Source organism: Bombina bombina, chromosome 6 (assembly GCF_027579735.1).
Source record: "Bombina bombina isolate aBomBom1 chromosome 6, aBomBom1.pri, whole genome shotgun sequence".
NCBI lineage: Eukaryota > Metazoa > Chordata > Amphibia > Anura > Bombinatoridae > Bombina > Bombina bombina.
Window position 1 is genome coordinate 1,038,113,180 of NC_069504.1, and position 22,485 is coordinate 1,038,135,664.

Genomic DNA, 22,485 nt, shown 5'->3' on the forward strand with positions numbered 1-22,485 from the left:
TTCTTGCACCCAGACCTGTCTGGGGTTAACTACCTGTGACTCTGGGGACAGCACAGCTTCCTGTGAGTGCCAGTGAGCACCCAGGGCTGAGCATGTTGCAGGGTCATGGGATGTGTACCTGGTCCGATCTGAGAGTGCAGCCCCCTTCCGTGTTTTCTATATGTCTGGGGTGATTACATAAGCCTGTGCACCCTTCACTTGTTCCCAGTTTGTTGGATTGAGAGCTTGCATTGTGTTTCTGTTTTAGGGTCCCAGGTTTTTGGAAGGGACCTTGTTGTAGTACCTGGGCTTGTCCCCTTTGACCAAATACGGTAACTAACCCTTCCATTTTTGCTTTTAATCTTAGCCGAGAGCTTGTGAGTGTTGGACTTTTTCTGTGTGTTGTATTAATTTGTTTTGTAATTTTCTCTTGGACTTTTTCTGTGTGTGTATATATATAAATTCTGGACCGAATCCGAAAATCCAGGATGCACTTGGCCGAAAACCGAAATGGATACCGAAAATGTATTTTATTTTTACAAAAAATTTTTTTTTTTTTGCATAATTAGAGCCAATAAAAAAACTCGCACTTTTATTGAAAGTAACACACTAAAATTGGACAAAAATATCTTAAAACAATAATATGCTACACAATTTTACCAAGAAAAAAAAAAAAAAGGCAAAAAATAATGCCATTTTCGGCCAAAATGTTTCTGCGACCAAAATTTTGGTGCATCCCTACTTAAAACAATTATAAAATATCAATATACTGTATTATTTTTCATTTAGTTCTATGTAACATAATCATATTTAACAGTTTGGTTTTTTTTACTATTTAACAGGTTTTTTTTTACCAATTACAGTCCTAGAAAACTCATTATATGCAGAACAGTAAGTCAAGTAATAAACTTAAACAGCAGCTCTAGGCTAGCATCAAATTTGAAACATGCTACACAATAATTTTACCAAAAATAACAGGCAAAAAAAACAAAAGAAATTTCTTTCTGCGGCCGAACTTTCGGTATATCCCTAAATTATATATATATATATATATATATATATATATATATATATATATATATATATATATATATATATATATATATATATATATATATATATATATATATATATATATATATATATATATATATATATATATATATATATACATATACACACACACACACACACACACACATATACATACATACATATACACACACACACACACACACACATACATATATTGTACATACACACATCAATTTGCTAATACGATCATAAACATTCAGTGGGACTGTAAGCGGACAGACCTGGTTCATGGTTGTTACTTGAGTTTTTATCAACTAACCTATTTTTCTTTTTTAAATGGGTTAGTTCAGGATTGTACAACCACAATACAGACCTCTATATTTGAGTGGCTCCAGTTTCTCATCCTGCAATATCATTCTGCCTCATCACCCTTAAAACACAGAGGCCTTTTTTCTGGCCGCACCATAAAAATAACTCTGGTATCGAGAGTCCACATAAAGGCTGCGTTAGGCTCCAAAAAAGGAGCGTAGAGCATTTTTAACGCAGCTTCAACTCTCGATACCAGAGTTGCTTACGGACGCGGCCAGCCTCAAAAACGTGCTCGTGCACGATTCCCCCATAGGAAACAATGGGGCTGTTTGAGCTGAAAAAAAAACCAAACACCTGCAAAAAAGCTGCGTTCAGCTCCTAACGCAGCCCCATTGTTTGCTATGCGGTAACCCTTCCTACGTCTGCACTTAACACTCTAACATGTACCCCGAGTCTAAACACCCCTAACCTTACACTTATTAACCCCTAATCTGCCGCCCCCGCTATCGCTGACCCCTGCATATTATTATTAACCCCTAATCTGCCGCTCCGTAAACCGCCGCTACTTACATTATCCCTATGTACCCCTAATCTGCTGCCCTAACATCGCCGACCCCTATATTATATTTATTAACCCCTAATCTGCCCCCCACAACGTCGCCTCCACCTGCCTACACTTATTAACCCCTAATCTGCCGACCGGACCTGAGCGCTACTATAATAAAGTTATTAACCCCTAATCAGCCTCACTAACCCTATCATAAATAGTATTAACCCCTAATCTGCCCTCCCTAACATCGCCGACACCTAACTTCAATTATTAACCCCTAATCTGCCGACCGAATCTCGCCGCTATTCTAATAAATGTATTAACCCCTAAAGCTAAGTCTAACCCTAATACTAACACCCCCCTAAGTTAAATATAATTTAAATCTAACGAAATTAATTAACTCTTATTAAATAAATTATTCCTATTTAAAGCTAAATACTTACCTGTAAAATAAATCCTTATATAGCTACAATATAAATTATAATTATATTATAGCTATTTTAGGATTTATATTTATTTTACAGGTAACTTTGTAATTATTTTAACCAGGTACAATAGCTATTAAATAGTTAAGAACTATTTAATAGCTAAAATAGTTAAAATAATTACAAATTTACCTGTAAAAGAAATCCTAACCTAAGTTACAAATAAACCTAACACTAGACTATCAATAAATTAATTAAATAAACTACCTACAATTACCTATAATTAACCTAACACTACACTATCAATAAATTAATTAAATACAATTCCTACAAATAAATACAATTAAATAAACTAGCTAAAGTACAAAAAATAAAAAAGAACTAAGTTACAAAAAATAAAAAAATATTTACAAACATAAGAAAAATATTACAACAATTTTAAGCTAATTACACCTACTCTAAGCCCCCTAATAAAATAAAGCCCCCCAAAATAAAAAAATGCCCTACCCTATTCTAAATTACTAAAGTTCAAAGCTCTTTTACCTTACCAGCCCTGAACAGGGCCCTTTGCGGGGCATGCCCCAATAAATACAGCTCTTTTGCCTGTAAAAAAAAACATACAATACCCAAGCCCCCCAACATTACAACCCACCACCCACATACCCCTAATCTAACCCAAACCCCCCTTAAATAAACGTAACACTAAGCCCCTGAAGATCATCCTACCTTGTCTTCACCATACCAGGTTCACCGATCGGTCCAGAAGAGCTCCTCCGATGTCCTGATCCAAGCCCAAGCGGGGGGCTGAAGAGGTCCATGATCCGGCTGAAGTCTTCATCCAAGCGGGCCAGAAGAGGTCTTCCATCCGATTGAAGTCTTCATCCAAGCGGCATCCATCCGGAGCGAAGCGGCAGCATCCTGAAGACCTCCACCGCGGAACATCCATCCTGGCCGACGACTGAACGACGATTCCTTTAAATGACGTCATCCAAGATGGCGTCCCTCGAATTCCGATTGGCTGATAGGATTCTATCAGCCAATCGGAATTAAGGTAGGAATATTCTGATTGGCTGATGGAATCAGCCAATCAGAATCAAGTTCAATCCGATTGGCTGATCCAATCAGCCAATCAGATTGAGCTTGCATTCTATTCCGATTGGCTGATAGAATCCTATCAGCCAATCGGAATTCGAGGGACGCCATCTTGGATGACGTAATTTAAAGGAACCGTCATTCGTCGTTCAGTCGTCGGCCAGGATGGATGTTCCGCGGTGGAGGTCTTCAGGATGCTGCCGCTTCGCTCCAGATGGATGCCGCTTGGATGAAGACTTCAATCGGCCTCTAACGCTGGTTTTCACGGCTACCGCCAAACTCTAAATCTAGGCCAGAGTTTCTCCTCTTTTGCACCTCTTTCCTATTCTCTGTGTGCATTTATAGATTTGATCACTTACCCTGCTAAACACTTGCTCACATTTATTCTAAAGCCTAGCACATGGTACAAAAGCACTGAGACAATATCTGCACGCAGCAGATTCTGTTTTATGCCTTTAGTATGTGTAGCATATATGGATGGAACAGTCCATAACTATTCCATTCAAAGCACTTCTAGCACACACCTAAGCCAAGGTACTGTGTATTTAATACTGCAACTAAGGATGCACATCTGCTGCATAAATTCCTGCACCCCGGATGTACCATGCACAAGCGGCAATTAAGAACAATTAGCTCACTAAGGCAGAGTCTGACAAAGCTGAAGAAGAAGTAGGATGGCCGCAACTCTATACTATAACCATTGGCGGCATAAGCCAGTTAGCAAACTGCTAAAATATGTATAAAGGCAATGCACAGGCAGTCCACAACATGGGCCCCAGAAAGGCCTCCTGAATGTGCCATCACTGCTGCCCTACAGAAGTAAATAAGAGTGCACCAGTGTTGAATGTGAAGGTGCAGACCAGGAGGAAATAGTGCAACAAGGAGAGGTAATGGGACAGTAAGCGCAATGTGGTGCTGTATGCCAATGTAAGCCATCCAGTCAACCGGCAGTATCACAATTGTTTGAGCTACCACACTTTGCAGTGCGATGTGAGACTGTAAGCACTGCCGCGCCCACTGAATCCCTCCTCCCAAATACCTCTGCATGGCCTAGAAAAAATTTAGCCCGGTGCGGCTGTATTCTATGTGCGGCTTGCAGCGGCCAACTAGGCTTACAGGGGGGCACCCATGGGTGTTTGGTCTATCAAAACCAGGGTGCCAGAACCCAATTTAAGGCACCTGTGGAGCCCGAGTTTGTCAAACACTACACTACTATACTTTACCAATTCTACAAATTCTGATATATCCAACTGATGCACCCAGATAAAATGGTGAAGGAAACCTGCTCCTACACATATATAATCTTCCTCTCAACTGCTAAACATCATATAGTTTTGCCAACCCATTTCATGTATCCTAATAAATAATAAGGTGTTAATTTCCCCAAATGTTACAAGGTTTATACAAGCATTAGCAATTTCACATCTGGACAGGTTGCAGCAGTAAAATATGAATGGATCCCAGAATATGAACACTCCAGAAAAATGAAAATACCTAAATATTCTGATACAGAGGAAAATCAGTGTACATTACCTGGTTCAGAGTAAGCTGTTGCTCATTATAAAATGCCTTTCCAAGTACTGGTTTTCTGTACGTTTCATCTACATCGACCATAGCCTAGAAAAACAAACAAAAAAAACAAGCAATGACCAGTAGAGCTTTTTCCATACATGGTAACGTATTGGACTAAAGAATACATACAATGAAACATTACAGTATATAGATAAATGTGTTAAAATGTATTCACCAGCCCTTGAGGTGAACAAAAATGCAGTGTGAACCCCTTGTCAAAAGCTGCACAAACATCAGTACAGTTTAAATCATGGGATATTCCAAAAGCAGAGACATTTTTTTATTATAAATTGAGGCAATCTTATATAATATAATCTCTATCATCTTCATTAACACATCCTATTTTATTAAAGGGACACAAAAAAAAACAACTTAAAATTGAGATGCACATGAATGCATTTCAGTTTTGAAAGGAATCATTTTTGCAATACACATGCGGTAACAAAAAAGCTACTTCATGTGTCACAATTGTTACTATGGTGGATTTAACTGTGCTAAAAGCATATGCATATATGCTTTGTGTACCTGTATTTAACCCCTTTGCTACCGTGAATTCCAGAGAAAAACGCCCAAAGTACCCGAGAATTTTGAGCATTTTTGCTATTAGTTAGTTTAAACAGACAGTTTTTTTTGTTTTTTGATTTACCTATAAAACTATATATTTTTTAAGAGTAGACAACCCAAGGTATTAATCTAGGTCCATTTTGCTATATTTGATGCCACTATTTGGTCGCATATACGATCATATAAAATAAAATTGTTAACTTTTTTTTGCTAACTTTGGATTTGTCACTGAAATTATTTACACAGTATGTGGTTTAGGGCTATTTATTTTTTATTTTTTTTATATTTAAGTATTTTTATTTTCTGTAGTGTAGGGAGCTCTCTAACCCGCCCACTGATTTTCGCCATCTTTGTTATTGGCAGCCAGTCTTCCAGTAAGAACTTTCAGTATTTTGTTTATTATTTATTTATTTGCTATAATGTGTGTGTATATATATATATATATATATATATATATATATATATATATATATATATATATATATATATATATATATATATATATATATATATAACACACAGAGAAAACCCAGCACTCACTTACAAGCTCTCAGCTAAGATTTAAAAGCAAAACTGGAAAGGTTAGTCACCGCATCTGGCCAAATGGGACAAGCTCAGGTACCACGTCAAGGTCCTTTCCAAATACCTGAGACCCTATAACAGCCACACAATGCAAGCTTTCAAATCCAAACAAACTGAAAACAAAAAAAGGGTGCACAGGAATATGTAATCACCCTAGACATATACAAAACACGGAAGGGAACTGCACTCTCATACCGGACCGGGTACACATCTTATGACCCTGCAACATGCCCAGCCCTGGGTGCCACTGGCACTCACAGGAAGCTGTGCTGTCCCCAGAGCCACAAGCAGTTAACCCCAGACAGGTCTGGGTGCAAGAACCATAGGGAAAATTACAAAACAAATTAATACAACACACAGAGAAAACCCAGCACTCACTTACAAGCTCTCAGCTAAGATGACGTGGTACCTGAGCTTGTCCCATTTGGCCAGATGCGGTGACTAACCTTTCCAGTTTTGCTTTTAAATCTTAGCTGAGAGCTTGTAAGTGAGTGCTGGGTTTTCTCTGTGTGTTGTATTAATTTGTTTTGTAATTTTCCCTATGGTTCTTGCACCCAGACCTGTCTGGGGTTAACTGCTTGTGGCTCTGGGGACAGCACAGCTTCCTGCGAGTGCCAGTGGCACCCAGGGCTGGGCATGTTGCAGGGTCATAAGATGTGTACCCGGTCCGGTATGAGAGTGCAGTTCACCTTCCGTGTTTTATATATATATATATATATATATATATATATATATATATATATATATATATATATATAATATATAATTATTTTTTTTATTTTTTTGTGTGTATTTTAGGACCCACTTCACTCTCCCCACCTTCCCCTATAAGAGATCTTTTTTTCTGTAGTGTATGGTCCCACCTTCCCTGCCCTAGTGCAGGGACCCATCCCTCCCTCTCCCCTGACAAACATTTTTTGCCGTAGTGTAGGGACCCACCGCTCCCTCGATGGGCTGCCCACCTGCATCCCTCCTTCCTTCCATCAGCCTTACTACAAAGATTGTTATAGACAGTGACAAAGACAATGTCACTGTTTGTAACGATCAGCAATCTGGCTTCATATGATAATGGAGCACAATTAGTGCTCCCTTACCATATGAAGGCAGCTATAAATAAGAGTGCGCTAAAAACAGCAGCAATATACAAAATCAACAAAGATAGTTTGTATAAAAAGAACAATTCAGTTTATTATAACCAGTTACTAATAGTAACAATAATAATATAACTAAACCACCGCTGGTTAACAGTAAAGTCTAAATTGGTGATATCTAAAAAAAGGGAAGATGTAGCAAAGTAATTGCATCTCATGTTTAAAATGAAAATAAACTGATATTAATTCTGCTGCACTAAACACACTAAATGTACAAAAAAGTGTGTAGTATATGAACACAGTCACTAATCCCAACTTGTGGGATTGGAGGTTTAGCTCAGGATTTTGACTGTCCTTCAGTCCTGATATGATCCGATTTATAAAAAATATAAAAACAGTGGTATTTTTGCCTCTCCTGCAGCGTTCAGTTTGTGAACAAGGGGGGTGGTCGGTCCTGTGTGTGTTGTGGTCACATGCTTCCCAGTGACCTATGGGATAGGTAGATTAGCGGATTTGGCTGCTGGAACACTTCTTCACCATTATTTTCCAAGTATAAAATGTCAATATAAAATTCAGAGCGCTCTGAATTTTTTTTATACAAGACTTGAAATAGGAAATAGGATATGCTCCTCAAGTCTTATATAAACAAAAATTCAGAGCGCTCTGAATTGTTTTCAGAACTGCCTTAATTCTTTGTGGCATAGATTCAACAATGTGTTGGAAACATTCCTCAGACATTTTGGCATTGATAGCATCACGCAGTTGCTGCAGATTTGTCGGCTGCACATCCATGATGCGAATCTCCCGTTCCACCACATCCCAAAGGTGCTCTATTGGATTGAGATCTGGTGACTGTGGAGGCCATTGGAGTACAGTGAACTCATTGTCATGTTCAAGAAACCAGTTTGAGATGATTTGAGCTTTGTGACATGGTGCATTACCCTGCTGGAAGTAGCCATCAGAATATGGGTACACTGTAGTCATAAAGGGATGGACATGGTTAGCAACAATATTCAGGTAGGACATGGCGTTTAAATGATGCTCAATTGGTACTAAGGGGCCTAAGATGTGCCAAGAAAATATCTCCCACACCATTTCACCACCAGCCTGAACCATCGATACAAGGCAGGATGGATCCATGCTTTCATGTTGTTTACGCCAAATTCTGACCCTACCATCTGAATGTTGCAGCTGAAATCAAGACTCATCAGACCAGGCAACATTTTTCCAATCTTCTATTGTCCAATTTTGGTGAGCCTGTGCGAATTGTAGCCTCAGTTTCCTGTTCTTAGCTGACAGGAGTGGCACCCGGTGTGGTCTTCTGCTTCTGTAGCCCATCTGCTTCAAGGTTCGACGTGTTGTGCGTTCAGAGATAGTATTCTGCATACCTTGGTTTTAACGAGTGGTTATTTGAGTTACTTTTGCCTTTCTATCATCTCAAACCAGTCTGACCATTCTCCTCTGACCTCAACAAGGCGTTTTCGTCCACACAACTGGCACTCACTGGATATTTTCTCTTTTTCGGACCATTCTCTGCAAACCCTAGAGATGGTTGTGTGTGAAAATCCCAGTAGATCAGCAGTTTTTTTTAAATACTCTGACCAGCCCGTCTGGCACCAACAACCATGCCACATTCAAAGTCACTTAAATCCCCTTTCTTATGCTTGCTTTGAACTTCAGCAAGTCGTTATCACCATGTCTAGATGCCTAAATGCTTCAGTTGCTGCCATGTGATTGGCTGATTAGCAATTTGTGTTACCAAGCAATTGAACAGGTGCTCCTAATAAAGTGGCAGGTAAGTGTATAAATATGGGTGCTTAAAACCTACAATATACCCAGCAGACTAATACAGCAGCCTTCTGAATGTGAGATGTTTAGATTCAGCTTGACAGCAGCTATAAACAAATCTAACATCACTTTACCCACTATCAGATTAACAACTATTGTTTCTAGTTATTGCAGCAGTTTACAGCAACCTATGCTTAAAGGGACATTAAACCATAAATAAATGCAGAATGATGCATTCAATGAAAAGATTAGTCTATGAATAACATGTAGATGTGTTTTTTAAAGTTTAATTAACTGTTTAAATATTACCAAAATAAGTAGAATGTTTTAGTTTCTATAAAACAATCGGAGATGCCATGTTTTAACTTAGGGTACCTTCTCTGCTGTTGCCAGCAGCCAATGGCTGTGTGGAATATATAGTGTTCTGCACTTCCATTTCTAACAGGAACTGAAAAGCTCACAATTTCAGAATGGAATTACAGGAAAAGGGGACAAAATAAATAATGAAAATATATTGCAGACATATATATATATATATATATATATATATATATATATATATATATATATATATATATATATATATATATATATATAAAAATTATAATTTTTTATTGCCATCTCAAAGTGTTTAATGCTCCTTTAAAAGGACATTAACCCTTTCCCGCCATTAGGACGTTCCATGCCGTCCTAACTGCACTTGGCTTTAGCGCCGTTAGGATGGCATGTCCTAGCCGTTTGGCTGTCCTGAGGCCACAGCTTAAATGGGATTGCAGGCTGGAGGGCGTGCCTAGCGTCTTAAGCACTGCCCCCTGACCTGATCCCATCATTGAAATCACGTGATCGCATGAACGAACGAATTAATGATTTCAATTTTTACTCATTTGTTTACATTGGAACTTTGTTCCAACATAGACAAATAAGTCCCGACGGGAAAGGGTGAAACTGATGAGCACAACTATAGTAGCATGGTTACTACTAATCCTTTTGGTTTTCTAACCTCTACCTGCAGCTCTTTTTAAAGCGGTTCTCTTATTTAACCCCATACAGAATCCAGTTGATAAAGCTCTCCATCTTTATACTGACCGTTACCATATTGTAGTGCATTGTTGCATTCTATGACAGAAGCAGTGCACTTTCACAGATTAGTGAGGTAACTGGAATTATCTGTGAATGTGCAGTGCTTCTGTGACTGGGTGCAAGAATTTTTAAAACTTCCAAGATGGAGACGCCCATTGTGAAGATGCAGAACTTCACTAACCAGCACATCTAAATGGTTAAAATAAGAGAATGGATTTGAAGAGAGCTTCAGACACAGGAGGAAAAAAGGAGAGTATGGTGAATAGTAACCATGCTACTATATTTGTACCCAGCAGTTAAAAGGGATATGAAACCAAATTTTTACCTGGGTAGTGCTTGCTGATTGTTGGCTAAATGTAGCCACCAATCAGCAAGCGCTACACAGGGTGCTGAACCAAAACTGGGCTGGCTCCTAAGCTTACATTCCTGCTTTTTCAAATAAAGATATACAATGTCAAATCCCAATTCCAAACTACAGAGAGCCAAAACAGGCCAGGTTTCAGGATCGTATACATGGGCACAGTTGGCAGTCACTTGTATAATCATTTTGCTTGATCCATCTGTTCTCCAGCACGTATATATCCTTAACTCCTGACCTGTCGCCAGATGCGTCATATTACAGCTTTCAGTGCATATACCATGTTCCAGAACTTGTCAAATGCGACGATGAAACCTGAGCAAACACCACGCAAGCCCTTAAACGTACGTATATGAACTTTAATCCGAATGCGATCCTGGACACACCGATTTAGCTCACCCAGAGGACTGCCTTCATGCACTACAAAAAGAAAAACATAAATAGACAAAACAAACATGTCATAAAAGGGAATAACCATAAATATCCTTTTTTTCCTCACTGCCTACATTCTATTACCTGTTCCTAAACATTTTCTAAATCTGTCATTATTTTAACAACTTTGCCAGACCATCTAAAGTAATACCCACAACCTTTTATATTCATTACAGGTACAAATCCCCAATGATTGATCTATGGGTAGGGATGGCCAAAAAAAAAAACTGGCTACAGCTTGGGAAGTGATAATTTACACAGGACTCTATTAAACAGGTCGCACAGGTGATTGTATATAAATGTTATGCAAACTTACTAACCAAGCTGAGTTGTATGTTTATACAGCCAACCCTACCCAGTGACTATTCAACAAATACTGCACTCTGATTGTATGTCTAGCTAATGAGACCTAAATGTAAGTAACTATCTGCATTATTCATGTGTGTTTAGACAAATTGTGTTTAGTACAGTAATATATAGACATCAATATTTCACCTAGGGGTCGATTCTTGTGCACACTGTCCATATAGGATATTACAGGGCTTACTCTCTGACACACACACAAATACACTCACTCGTTCACACACTGACTCACAAGCACACAAATACACTCACTTGTTCACACACACACACACAAATACACTCAGTCATTCACACGCTGACACACACAAATACACTCAGTTGTTCACACGCTGACACACACAAATACACTCAGTTGTTCACACGCTGACACACACAAATACACTCAGTCGTTCACACGCTGACACACACAAATACACTCACTTGTTCACACACACACACACAAATACACTCAGTCATTCACACGCTGACACACACAAATACACTCACTTGTTCACACACACACACACAAATACACTCAGTCATTCACACGCTGACACACACAAATACACTCAGTTGTTCACACGCTGACACACACAAATACACTCAGTTGTTCACACGCTGACACACACAAATACACTCAGTCGTTCACACGCTGACACACACAAATACACTCACTTGTTCACACACACACACACAAATACACTCAGTCATTCACACGCTGACACACACAAATACACTCACTTGTTCACACACACACACACAAATACACTCAGTCATTCACACGCTGACACACACAAATACACTCAGTTGTTCACACGCTGACACACACAAATACACTCAGTCGTTCACACGCTGACACACACAAATACACTCACTTGTTCACACACACACACACAAATACACTCAGTCATTCACACGCTGACACACACAAATACACTCAGTTGTTCACACGCTGACACACACAAATACACTCAGTCGTTCACACGCTGACACACACAAATACACTCAGTCGTTCACACGCTGACACACACAAATACACTCAGTCGTTCACACGCTGACACACACAAATACACTCAGTCGTTCACACGCTAACACACACAAATACACTCAGTCGTTCACACGCTGACACACACAAATACACTCAGTCGTTCACACGCTGACACACACAAATACACTCAGTCGTTCACACGCTGACACACACAAATACACTCAGTCGTTCACACGCTGACACACACAAATACACTCAGTCGTTCACACGCTGACACACACAAATACACTCAGTCGTTCACACGCTGACACACACAAATACACTCAGTCGTTCACACGCTGACACACACAAATACACTCAGTCGTTCACACGCTGACACACACAAATACACTCAGTCGTTCACACGCTGACACACACAAATACACTCAGTCGTTCACACGCTGACACACACAAATACACTCAGTCGTTCACACGCTGACACACACAAATACACTCAGTCGTTCACACGCTGACACACACAAATACACTCAGTCGTTCACACGCTGACACACACAAATACACTCAGTCGTTCACACGCTGACACACACAAATACACTCAGTCGTTCACACGCTGACACACACAAATACACTCAGTCGTTCACACGCTGACACACACAAATACACTCAGTCGTTCACACGCTGACACACACAAATACACTCAGTTGTTCACACGCTGACTCACAAGCACACAAATACACTGACTTGTTCACACACACAAATACACTCAGTCATTCACACGCTGACACTCGTTCACACGCTGACACACACAAATACACTCAGTCGTTCACACAAATAGTTACACTCACTCGTTCACACACTGACTCACAAGCACACAAATACACTGACTTGTTCACACACACTCGTTCACACAAATACACTGACAAATACAAAAACACACTTTCACACACGCAAGAGAGAAATAACTTTAGCCCCTAGAGTAGTCATGTGCCGTATATGTTGCAAATGCACAACGTCACCATTTTTTGCATGTGGCTGATTCCCCCCAATAAACCTGGACATTTGCCTGTATGTACGGGCACACAAATGGAAACATGACATGCACAGCTGAGAATTTAAACAGCACTAATTTGGGGAGCAGAATAATATAGTGCTAGTATTCCCTTAACCACGTGCGTATGTACTTTAATAAAGGTGGATCTAAATCGAACAAGTGCCCTGAATACTCACAAGGCATGCGGGTGAGCACGTTTTTGGGGACCTTGCTCTTTCGGGGTCTGACCTGGGTCGCTCCCTCTTCCACCGGCAGCATAAGTTTTTTTAGTTTCTCTATACGTCCGGGGTCCGGCTCCTGTTTGCGAGAACGACTCTTGCGGCTGCCAGGCTGTGCTCCCCGAGCCCGGCCTCCACCGCGCAAAAAGCTTTCATACTCCGCTAGGTTGTTAAAGCAGCGTGCTTCAGGAAACGGGAGAGGGGTCTTAGGGGAATAAAGTGCCAGTAATGGGTCAAAGTGCTCTGAACTCACATCTAAGCTGCTGCAAGGGATAGGCTCATCTTCGGCCATGGAATCACTGTGGTCCCCGGCTGCGGCCTGTTTTGCCGGAACTTCCCGCTCGCGCGTGTTGTACTCCATGAAAGCACATAGCCATCATACCACATTTAGACAATAGATGGCGCTAACACGACGCAATATGAATAAAGAGATAACTCTGGACAATGACTGACTCGATTTACAGTTGTCAATCAGGACCTTTACAGTAGCTGAGTTCCACTGCATGAAGCATCTTCTTAGGGACGTTTACATGGATACTCGTATAGGTTATTACTGTACTTAAAGAGACAGTCTACTCTAGAATTTCTGTTGTTTAAACAGATAGATAATCCCTTTATTACACATTCCATAATTTTACATAACCAGCACAGTTATAATAATAGACTTTTTACCTCTGTGATTACCTTAGTATCTAAGCCTCTGCAGACTGCCTCCTTATTTCTGTTCTTTTGACAGACTTGTATTTTAGTCAATCAGTGGTGACTCAGAAATAACTCCACAGGAGTGAGCACGTTATCTATATGATACACATGAACTAGCATCGTCTAGCTGTAAAAAACTGTCAAAAAGATAAGAGGCTGCCTTCAATGGCTTATAAATTAGCATATAAGCCTACCTAAATTTAGCTTTCAACAAAGAATACCAAGAGGGCAAAGCAAATTTGATGATAAAAGTAAATTGAAAATTTGTTTAAAATTACATGCCCTATCTTAATCATGAAAGTGTAATTTTGACTAGAATGCTTTATAAACATATCTGATATCAGTTTAATAAAGTTAACTCAAAATCTGTACACAAATCCAAATATATGTAATACTGGCTGAGCAGCATTTTGACAGATTAAAGTAACATTATACTGTAAAAATGCATCACATTTACTGTTGTTTACAAATAGCACATTTACCTTTATTTTGTCATTTGAACTACCTGCTGTTGCCTGTTGAAGCCACCTTTACTGATTCTATGATTACTGATATATTCTCTATAGAGAACTATTTAAACAAGAGGCAGCAGAGTTAATCATCTTCCCAGTGGATGGTGGGAAAGATAGGTACATTTCAAGTGCTCTCTAAATATTGGCATTATAGTCAGAAAGAGTAATAACAAGGACCCACCAGAAGTTAGACTCTTTTTTATTATTTGTTATTCAAAACCTAATGTGGATTTGCATGTTAAAAAAAAATAAAGCAAAAAATATAAAAACTAAACTTTGTGTCATTTAGTGAATAATACCCAAGGACAGTGGTGGGATTCAGAAGTTCCCTAATGTCTGTCTCACCTTACCGTACCCCATCCCCCCACCTCTGTCATAGTGAAAAATTAAAAACAAACTGATTAATTAAAACATTTTGGGCCAGATTATGAGTGGAGCTCTAACAGTTACGCGCGAGCGATAAAGAGTTTATCGTGGGTCTTTGAGCTTGTCGAGTTTACTGCTGGTATTACGAGTTGAAAGTAAATGCGATCGCTTGAGTGCAATCATGATTTACGCTAGAATGATTACCGCATCCTCAGAGCTCTGATAACTGTTTTTTGCTAAACAAAAAAGTTGCACAAAACACATCAAGAATACATTACAAATTACAGACATATATACACATATAAAAACATAAATAAATATATATACATATAGACACATATATATGTTCATTGGAGCCCTTTGCAGTCAAGTACATGAAAACATGTAAATGCATATTTATGCAATATTCATTTTTATTAAAGTGTTATACTGTGTATTTAGTATAAATATTTCACATTCCGTTGTTCTGCACATAGCAGAATATGTTCTATGTATTTTCAAATAGATATTTCTATATATATATCTGTTTATATCTATACCTATATATAATCATGTATATATAGGCATATTGTAGCAAAATGCCATCAGATATATGTAGAAATGTATATTTATAAATAAATAGAACACATTCTTCTTTGTGAAGAACATTGGAACGTGAAATATTCATATTTTCATGTCGGGTTAGCGCACATGAGAATATGCTGTTGGGTTTGCGCGTGAGTTGGCTGCTCCTTTGACTTTCATGAGGGGAATACATGGACGTGCACGCGATATTCTAAGTTCGGCTTTTTGCACTCGTGGGGTTAATGCACAATAGAAAACAGTTCATTTGAACTCATAATACAAGCGCAACGCGACGAGCGTAAACATCTTACTTTTAGCGCAGTATATCGTTCTTGTAATCTGGCCCTTTGTGGGCAAAGTTTAACCCCTTCATTGTGTGGGGAGGGGTGGCTGATTGTGGCTGGAACCCTTATTCTAATGTAAAAAGCCCCAGACCCCTGAGTGTGCCCTTTACTATCTATTACAAATAAAATATCTTATTTTAGCATGTAGCATCAATTATGTAGATGACACAATTGTTTTGTGTTAAATGTCCCAGAAAATGACTAAATATCAATCATCTTAAAACTTTGCACAATGTAAGTTTATATCTGCCCTAGCCCTATCCTAGAACTTGCCTCTCTGTTTTTAAAGGAATATTATGAGTGTATTTACTACTTTTTTAGCTGCAATTGTTTTTTAACAGCCAAACTCCACCTACCATCTGCCCTATTTGTATGAACAAAATGTTTAGTTTATTAGTTACGATGTGGGGGTCTGGCAGTTTAGGGGTTACAACTTACTAGATTTACTTAGTGTTGGCGATGTAGGGGGTCAGCGGTTTAGCGGTTAATAGGTTGATTTTAGTGTCAGCGATGTGGGTGGGCGGCAGATTAGGGGTTAATAAATTAACTATAGTATTTGTGATGCGGGAGGGTGGCGGTTTAGGGGATAATAGGTGGTTTATGGGTGTTAGTGTACTTTGTAACATTTTAGCTATGAGTTTTGTGAAACATTTTTGTTTTGCAAAATCCATAACTACTGGTCTCAGTTCGCGGAATGGCTTGTGTCGGTATAGTCTGTAACGCAAACATTTTATCCAGAACGCACAACCTGTAATATGGTGCTATGGAAAACCCCGCACTCAAACGTCATTTTTTGAGTGCGGAATGGAGGGTTGCGTTAAGGCTAAAATGCTTGCGTTACAGCCTATACCGCCACGACTCGTAATATGCGTTACCAGCCATTCCATGCGCAATGGCCAATTTTTCAGAGGTATAGCCGTACCGCAAAACTCATAATTTAGCCAAAATTGAATACCCATAAAGTACCTAGCTAAAAATAATTAGGATTAAATAATCAGGTCTATGAAAAGCAAGGCCCGAAATAAACTAACACAAATAATAATGAATAGATTAAGCCAACCTAAAGGCATGATAATTGAAATCAAACTATAAGCTTTATACTACTACTAACATGTTACACAAGCATGAAGCACAAATAAAAAATAATTCTACTGAAGATGCTATACAAAACGTCATGAAATACTAGTGACCTAACAGTCATGCTTCAAAATAAGAAAGCTAATACTCAGACTACAAATGACAAAGGCACCACTTGCAGACAACACAGCTACCCTTACCTCAGACTGGCAATAATAATAAAGTAAGGCAGAGTAATTATTAGAAAGGACATGGATTGACTAAACAAAAAACATACAATTAAAGTATTGATAACATACATAGTGCTCTAAAAATGAGAACCTATACATCTAAAATACATTTACATTAAAGGGACACTAAAGTCAAAATTCAGATAGATCATGCTATTTGAAGCAACTTTCTAATATACTCCTATTAATTTTTCTTTCTTCTCTTGATATCTTTATTTGAAAAGTAGGAATGTTATCTTAGGAGCCGGACCATTTTTGGTTTAGAACCTGGGTTGCACTTGCTTATTGCTGGGTTTAATATTTCTTTAAGATTGCACAACATGCAACATGTTATAGTAGAAAAAGATTCGTATGCTATGATACAGTGTGTGCTGCTTAAAAATCAAATCAAATTCTTCAGAGTGTTTTAAAGCACATAGATTAATATATATCGGAAAAGTTCTCAGAGAGTCCAAGAAACGTTATGTGCGCACCGGACTACGGAGAGATAATTATTACCTGCAAGTGCCAAATATAAATGATCCAAAAGGCGTCATAGAGGCAATTTGTATTTATTCAAAAACACAGTACTAGCAAAGCTGAAAATAAAGACTTGCATCTCGCTAAACATAAACTTAAAGGGACAGTCTAGTCCAAAATAAACTTTTATGATTCAGATGTCATTTTAAACAACTTTCCAATTTACTTTTATCACCAATTTTGCTTTTGTCTCTTGGTATTCTTAGTTGAAAGCTAAACCTAGGAGGTTCATATGCTAATTTCTTAGACCTTGAATGCAGCCTCTTATCTGAATGCATTTTGCCAGTTTTTCACTACTATAGGGTGTTAGTTCATGTGTGTCATATAGATAACTCTGTGCTCACGCACATGGAGTTACCTAGGAGTGAGCACTGATTGGCTAAAATGCAAGTCTGTCAAAAGAACTGAAATAAGGGGGCAGTTTGTAGAGGCTTAGATACAAGGTAAACACAGAGGTAAAAAAAGTATATTAATATTACTGTGTTGGTTATGCAAAACTGGGGAATGGTAAATAAAGGGTTTATCTATCTTTTTAAACAATACAACTTCTGGTGTAGACTGTCCCTTTAATGTTAGGACAAACTAGGTCCTGCTTCATACGATTCAAAACTTCCAGCACACTAATGTCCCCAGGAACTCAAATCCTTTGCCCAATATAATATTGTTAGATGCACCAAAGCAAGTGCAGAAGATGCCTGCGTCCCTCAACACCTTATCCAAAGCCTCTTGGTGAGCATTCAGTGGGTTGCATAGACCATCCAAAAAACATATAGTAATCTCTATACTTCCTTGTACAATTAGAATTGGGTTGGGAAGTATTGCAGTGACAGACAAGATAGCAATGCTTTCGGCAGGTCCAGGAGTGTTACCGCTGAGGGGGTTTAGATTGAGGCTTTCTGCTCCATCAACCAGGACCACAGGATTAAAGGGACATGAAACACATTTTTTTATTTGATGATTTAGATAGAAAATGCAATTTTAAACAACTTTCCAATTTACTTCTATTATTAAATTATATCCATTCTCTTGATATCCTTGGTTGAACAGCATATCTAAATAGACTCAGTAGCTGCTGATTGGTGGCTGCACATAGATGCCTTGTGTGATTGGCTCACTTATGTGCATTGCTAATTCTTCAACAAAGGATACACAAAGATTGAAGCAAATTAAATAATAGAAGCAAATTGGAATGTTGTTTACAATTGTATACTCTATCTGAATAGTGAAAGAAAAATATTGGGTTTCTTGTCCCTTTAAGCCCGGAACACTGATGCTGGGTGAAAAAGAAAGGCTTCCACTTTTTCAGCAACATACAAAGAAACAATAGATGCAGAAGTTTCTCCATTTTTACTACACCTAAAGGGACATTATACACTAGATTTTTCTTTGCATTAATGTTTTGTAGATGATCCATTTATATAGCCTATGCAGCTTTTTTTTTTTTTTTTTTTTTTTTTAAATGTATAGTTTTGCTTATTTTTAAATAACATTGCACTGATTTTCAGACTCCTAACCAAGCCCCAAAGTTTTAGGAGAATACTGATGTATACCTACTCCAGCTTGCCTACTCCTGTTTGTCTTTTCATATGCAGAGGAAGGGGGAGGGGGGTGGTGTCTGCTTTTTTTGTTGTTGCTATACACCTACTTTCAGGGGGTGTTCTAGCAAACCTTTTCAACAGAGCTAAACTGGGAGCTTCTAAGTACGTTTTTAAATGGTTTCATACTGGATTTTTAGATCAGTAGCTGTGCATATTATTCTTTATATTAGTGTCTATTACATGCAGTTAAATGAAAATTGGTGTATACTATCCCTTTAACCCCTTAAGGACCAAGGAAGTACAAAAACTGTCATTTAATGACTAAGGACGTACCATGTACGTCCTCAAGGTTTTCAAGTGCTGGAAGTGATCGTGATCGCTTCCAGCTACTTTCATGTTTTTTTAGACATCCGATGCAGAGAGAGACACTCTGTGGCCCTCTCTGCATCGGCCAGCGATGGTGCTGATCGTTGGTGGGTAGGAGCCATAGCAGGGAGATGGGTGGTCAGCCGATCGTTGAGGTATATCCAGATCCTGTCCCCTCTGTGATTACTGGAACGCGCAAATAGGTGGGGGCGGGAGCGCACGCACGCTACATTCAGTAACATAACAGGAGTCAAAGAAGGGAGAGGGAGGGGGGGAAATGTTTGGGAAGGGATCTAGGAGGGGGAGGGTGGGTAGGGTATTAAGGGTGGGCAGTTACACTAAAGAAATTGGGGTTTTTATTTTTTTTTTAAACAAAAAGGGCAAATTTTGTAGTAAACGGGTACTGGCAGACAGCTGCCCGTACCTAAGATAGGTTGAGGGGGGAGGTGTAGAGAGCTGTTTGGGGGGATCAGGGAGGTTGAGGGGTAATGGGGGATCCTACACTAAAGTTAAGATATAAAAAAAAAAAAATCTTAAAAAAAAAACACCTTTATTTTTAAACTGGCAGACTTTCTGCCAGTACTTAAGATGGCGGTGACAATTGTGAGGTGGGGGAGGGAAGAGAGCTGTTATGAGGGGGGTCAGGGAGGGATCAGGGGGTGCGATGTGTCAGGTGGGAGGCTGATCTCTACATTAAAGCTAAAATTAACCCAACAAGCTACCTAATTAACCCTTTAACTGCTGGGCATAATACAAGTGTGGTGCGCAGCGGCATTTAGCGGCCTTCTAATTACCAAAAAGTAATGCCAAAGCCATATATGCCTGCTATTTCTGAAAAAAGAGGATCCCAGAGAAGCATTTACAACCATTTGTGCTATAATTGTACAAGCTGTTTGTAAATAATTTCAGTGAGAAACCTAAAGTTAGTGAAAAAGTTAACAATTTTTTTTTATTTGATCGCATTTGGCGGTGAAATGGTGGCATGAAATATACCAAAATGGGCCTAGATCAATACTTTAGGTTGTCTACTAAAAAATATATATACATGTGAAGAATTATTCAGGGATTCCTGACAGATATCAGTGTTACAATGTAACTATTGCTAATTTTGGAAAAAAAAGTTTGGAAATAGCAAAGTGCTACTTGTACTTATTGCCCTATGACTTGCAAAAAAAACAAAGAACATGTAAACATTGGGTATTTCTAAACTCAGGAAAAAAATTAAGAAACTATTTAGCATGGGTGTTTTTTGGTAGTTGTAGATGTGTAACAGGTTTTGGGGGTCAAAGTTAGAAAAAAAGTGTGTTTTTTTTCCATTTTTTCAACATATTTTATAAAAAAAATTATAGTCAATTATATGATATGATGAAAATAATGGTATCTTTAGAAAGTGCATTTAATGGCTAGAAAAACTGAATATAATATGTGTGGGTACAGTAAATGAGTAAGAGGAAAATTACAGCTAAACACAAACACTGCACAAATGTAAAAATAGCCCTGGTCCTTAAAGGGACAGTCAAGTCCAAAAAAACTTTCATGTTTCAAATAGGGCATGTAATTTTAAACAACTTTCCAGTTTACTTTTATCACCAATTTTGCTTTGTTCTCTTGGTATTCTTAGTTGAAAGTTAAACCTAGAAAGGCTCATATGATAATTTCTAAGCCCTTGAAGTCTGCCTCTTATCACATGCTTTTTTATTTGCTTTTCACAACAGGGGAGAGCTAGTTCATGTAAACCATATAGATAACATTGTGATCATGCCATGGATTGTGGCAGACACTGCACTAATTGGCTAAAATGAAAGTCAATAGATAATTAAATTGTCATGTGATCAGAGGGCTGTCAGATGATGCTTAGATACAAGGTTAATCAGAGAGGTAAAAAGTATATTAATATAACAGTGTTGGTTATGCAAAACTGGGGAAAGGAAATAAAGGGATTATCTATCTTTTAAAACAACAAATATTCTGGTGTTGACTGTCCCTTTAACCCCTTAATGACCGCAGCACTTTTCCATTTTCTGTCCGTTTGGGACCAAGGCTATTTTTACATTTCTGCGGTGTTTGTGTTTAGCTGTAATTTTCCTCTTACTCATTTACTGTACCCACACATATTATATACCGTTTTTCTCGCCATTAAATGGACTTTCTAAAGATACCATTATTTTCATCATATCTTATAATTTACTATAAAAATGTTTATAAAATATGAGGAAAAAATTGAAAAAAACACACTTTTTCTAACTTTGACCCTCAAAATCTCCTACACTTCAACAACTACCAAAAAACTCCCATGCTAAATAGTTTCTAAATTTTGTCCTGAGTTTAGAAATACTCAATGTTTACATGTTCTTTGCTTTTTTTGCAAGTTATAGGGCAATAAGTACAAGTAGCACTTTGCTATTTCCAAAATTTTTAAAAAAAAATTAGCGATAGTTACATTGGAACACTGATATCTGTCAGGAATCCCTGATTAACCCTTCACATATATATATTTTTTAAAAGAACACAACCTAAGGTATTAAACATGGGGTATTTTGACTCTTTCCATGCAACTATTTTACCACCAATCTATGCCAAAGTTTGAAAAACAAAATAGCAATTCAAGAATACATTTACTGAGAACGTTAAGGGTTACTGCCAAATAACACCCCAATATGTCTTCAGCAGCATCTCCTGAGTACAGTGATACCACCCATGTATAGGTCTGTTGGGTTCTCTGGGGGCTAAAAGGCCTTATTTTTAGGGGGCGCATTCCAGTTTTTTAATTTGGAATTTTCACATCTGTCGTCATGCACCCATGTCCTATTT

The 22,485-nt window shown here is 38.4% G+C and overlaps 1 protein-coding gene across 1 annotated transcript in view; it reads right to left on the reverse strand.

The window, feature by feature from the left end:
- The window catches only part of LSM11 (LSM11, U7 small nuclear RNA associated), a 21,148-nt gene extending 7,204 nt beyond the window's left edge, over nucleotides 1-13,944 (reverse strand). The window contains exons 1-3 of the mRNA XM_053718786.1: nucleotides 13,415-13,944; nucleotides 10,706-10,845; nucleotides 4,924-5,007 (exon numbers count right to left, since the gene is read on the reverse strand). Of these exons, the coding sequence (XP_053574761.1) occupies nucleotides 4,924-5,007; nucleotides 10,706-10,845; nucleotides 13,415-13,817 (627 nt within the window). The 5' untranslated portion in view covers nucleotides 13,818-13,944. The remainder of the gene's footprint in view (nucleotides 1-4,923; nucleotides 5,008-10,705; nucleotides 10,846-13,414) is intronic.
- Nucleotides 13,945-22,485: the final 8,541 nt, after the last annotated feature.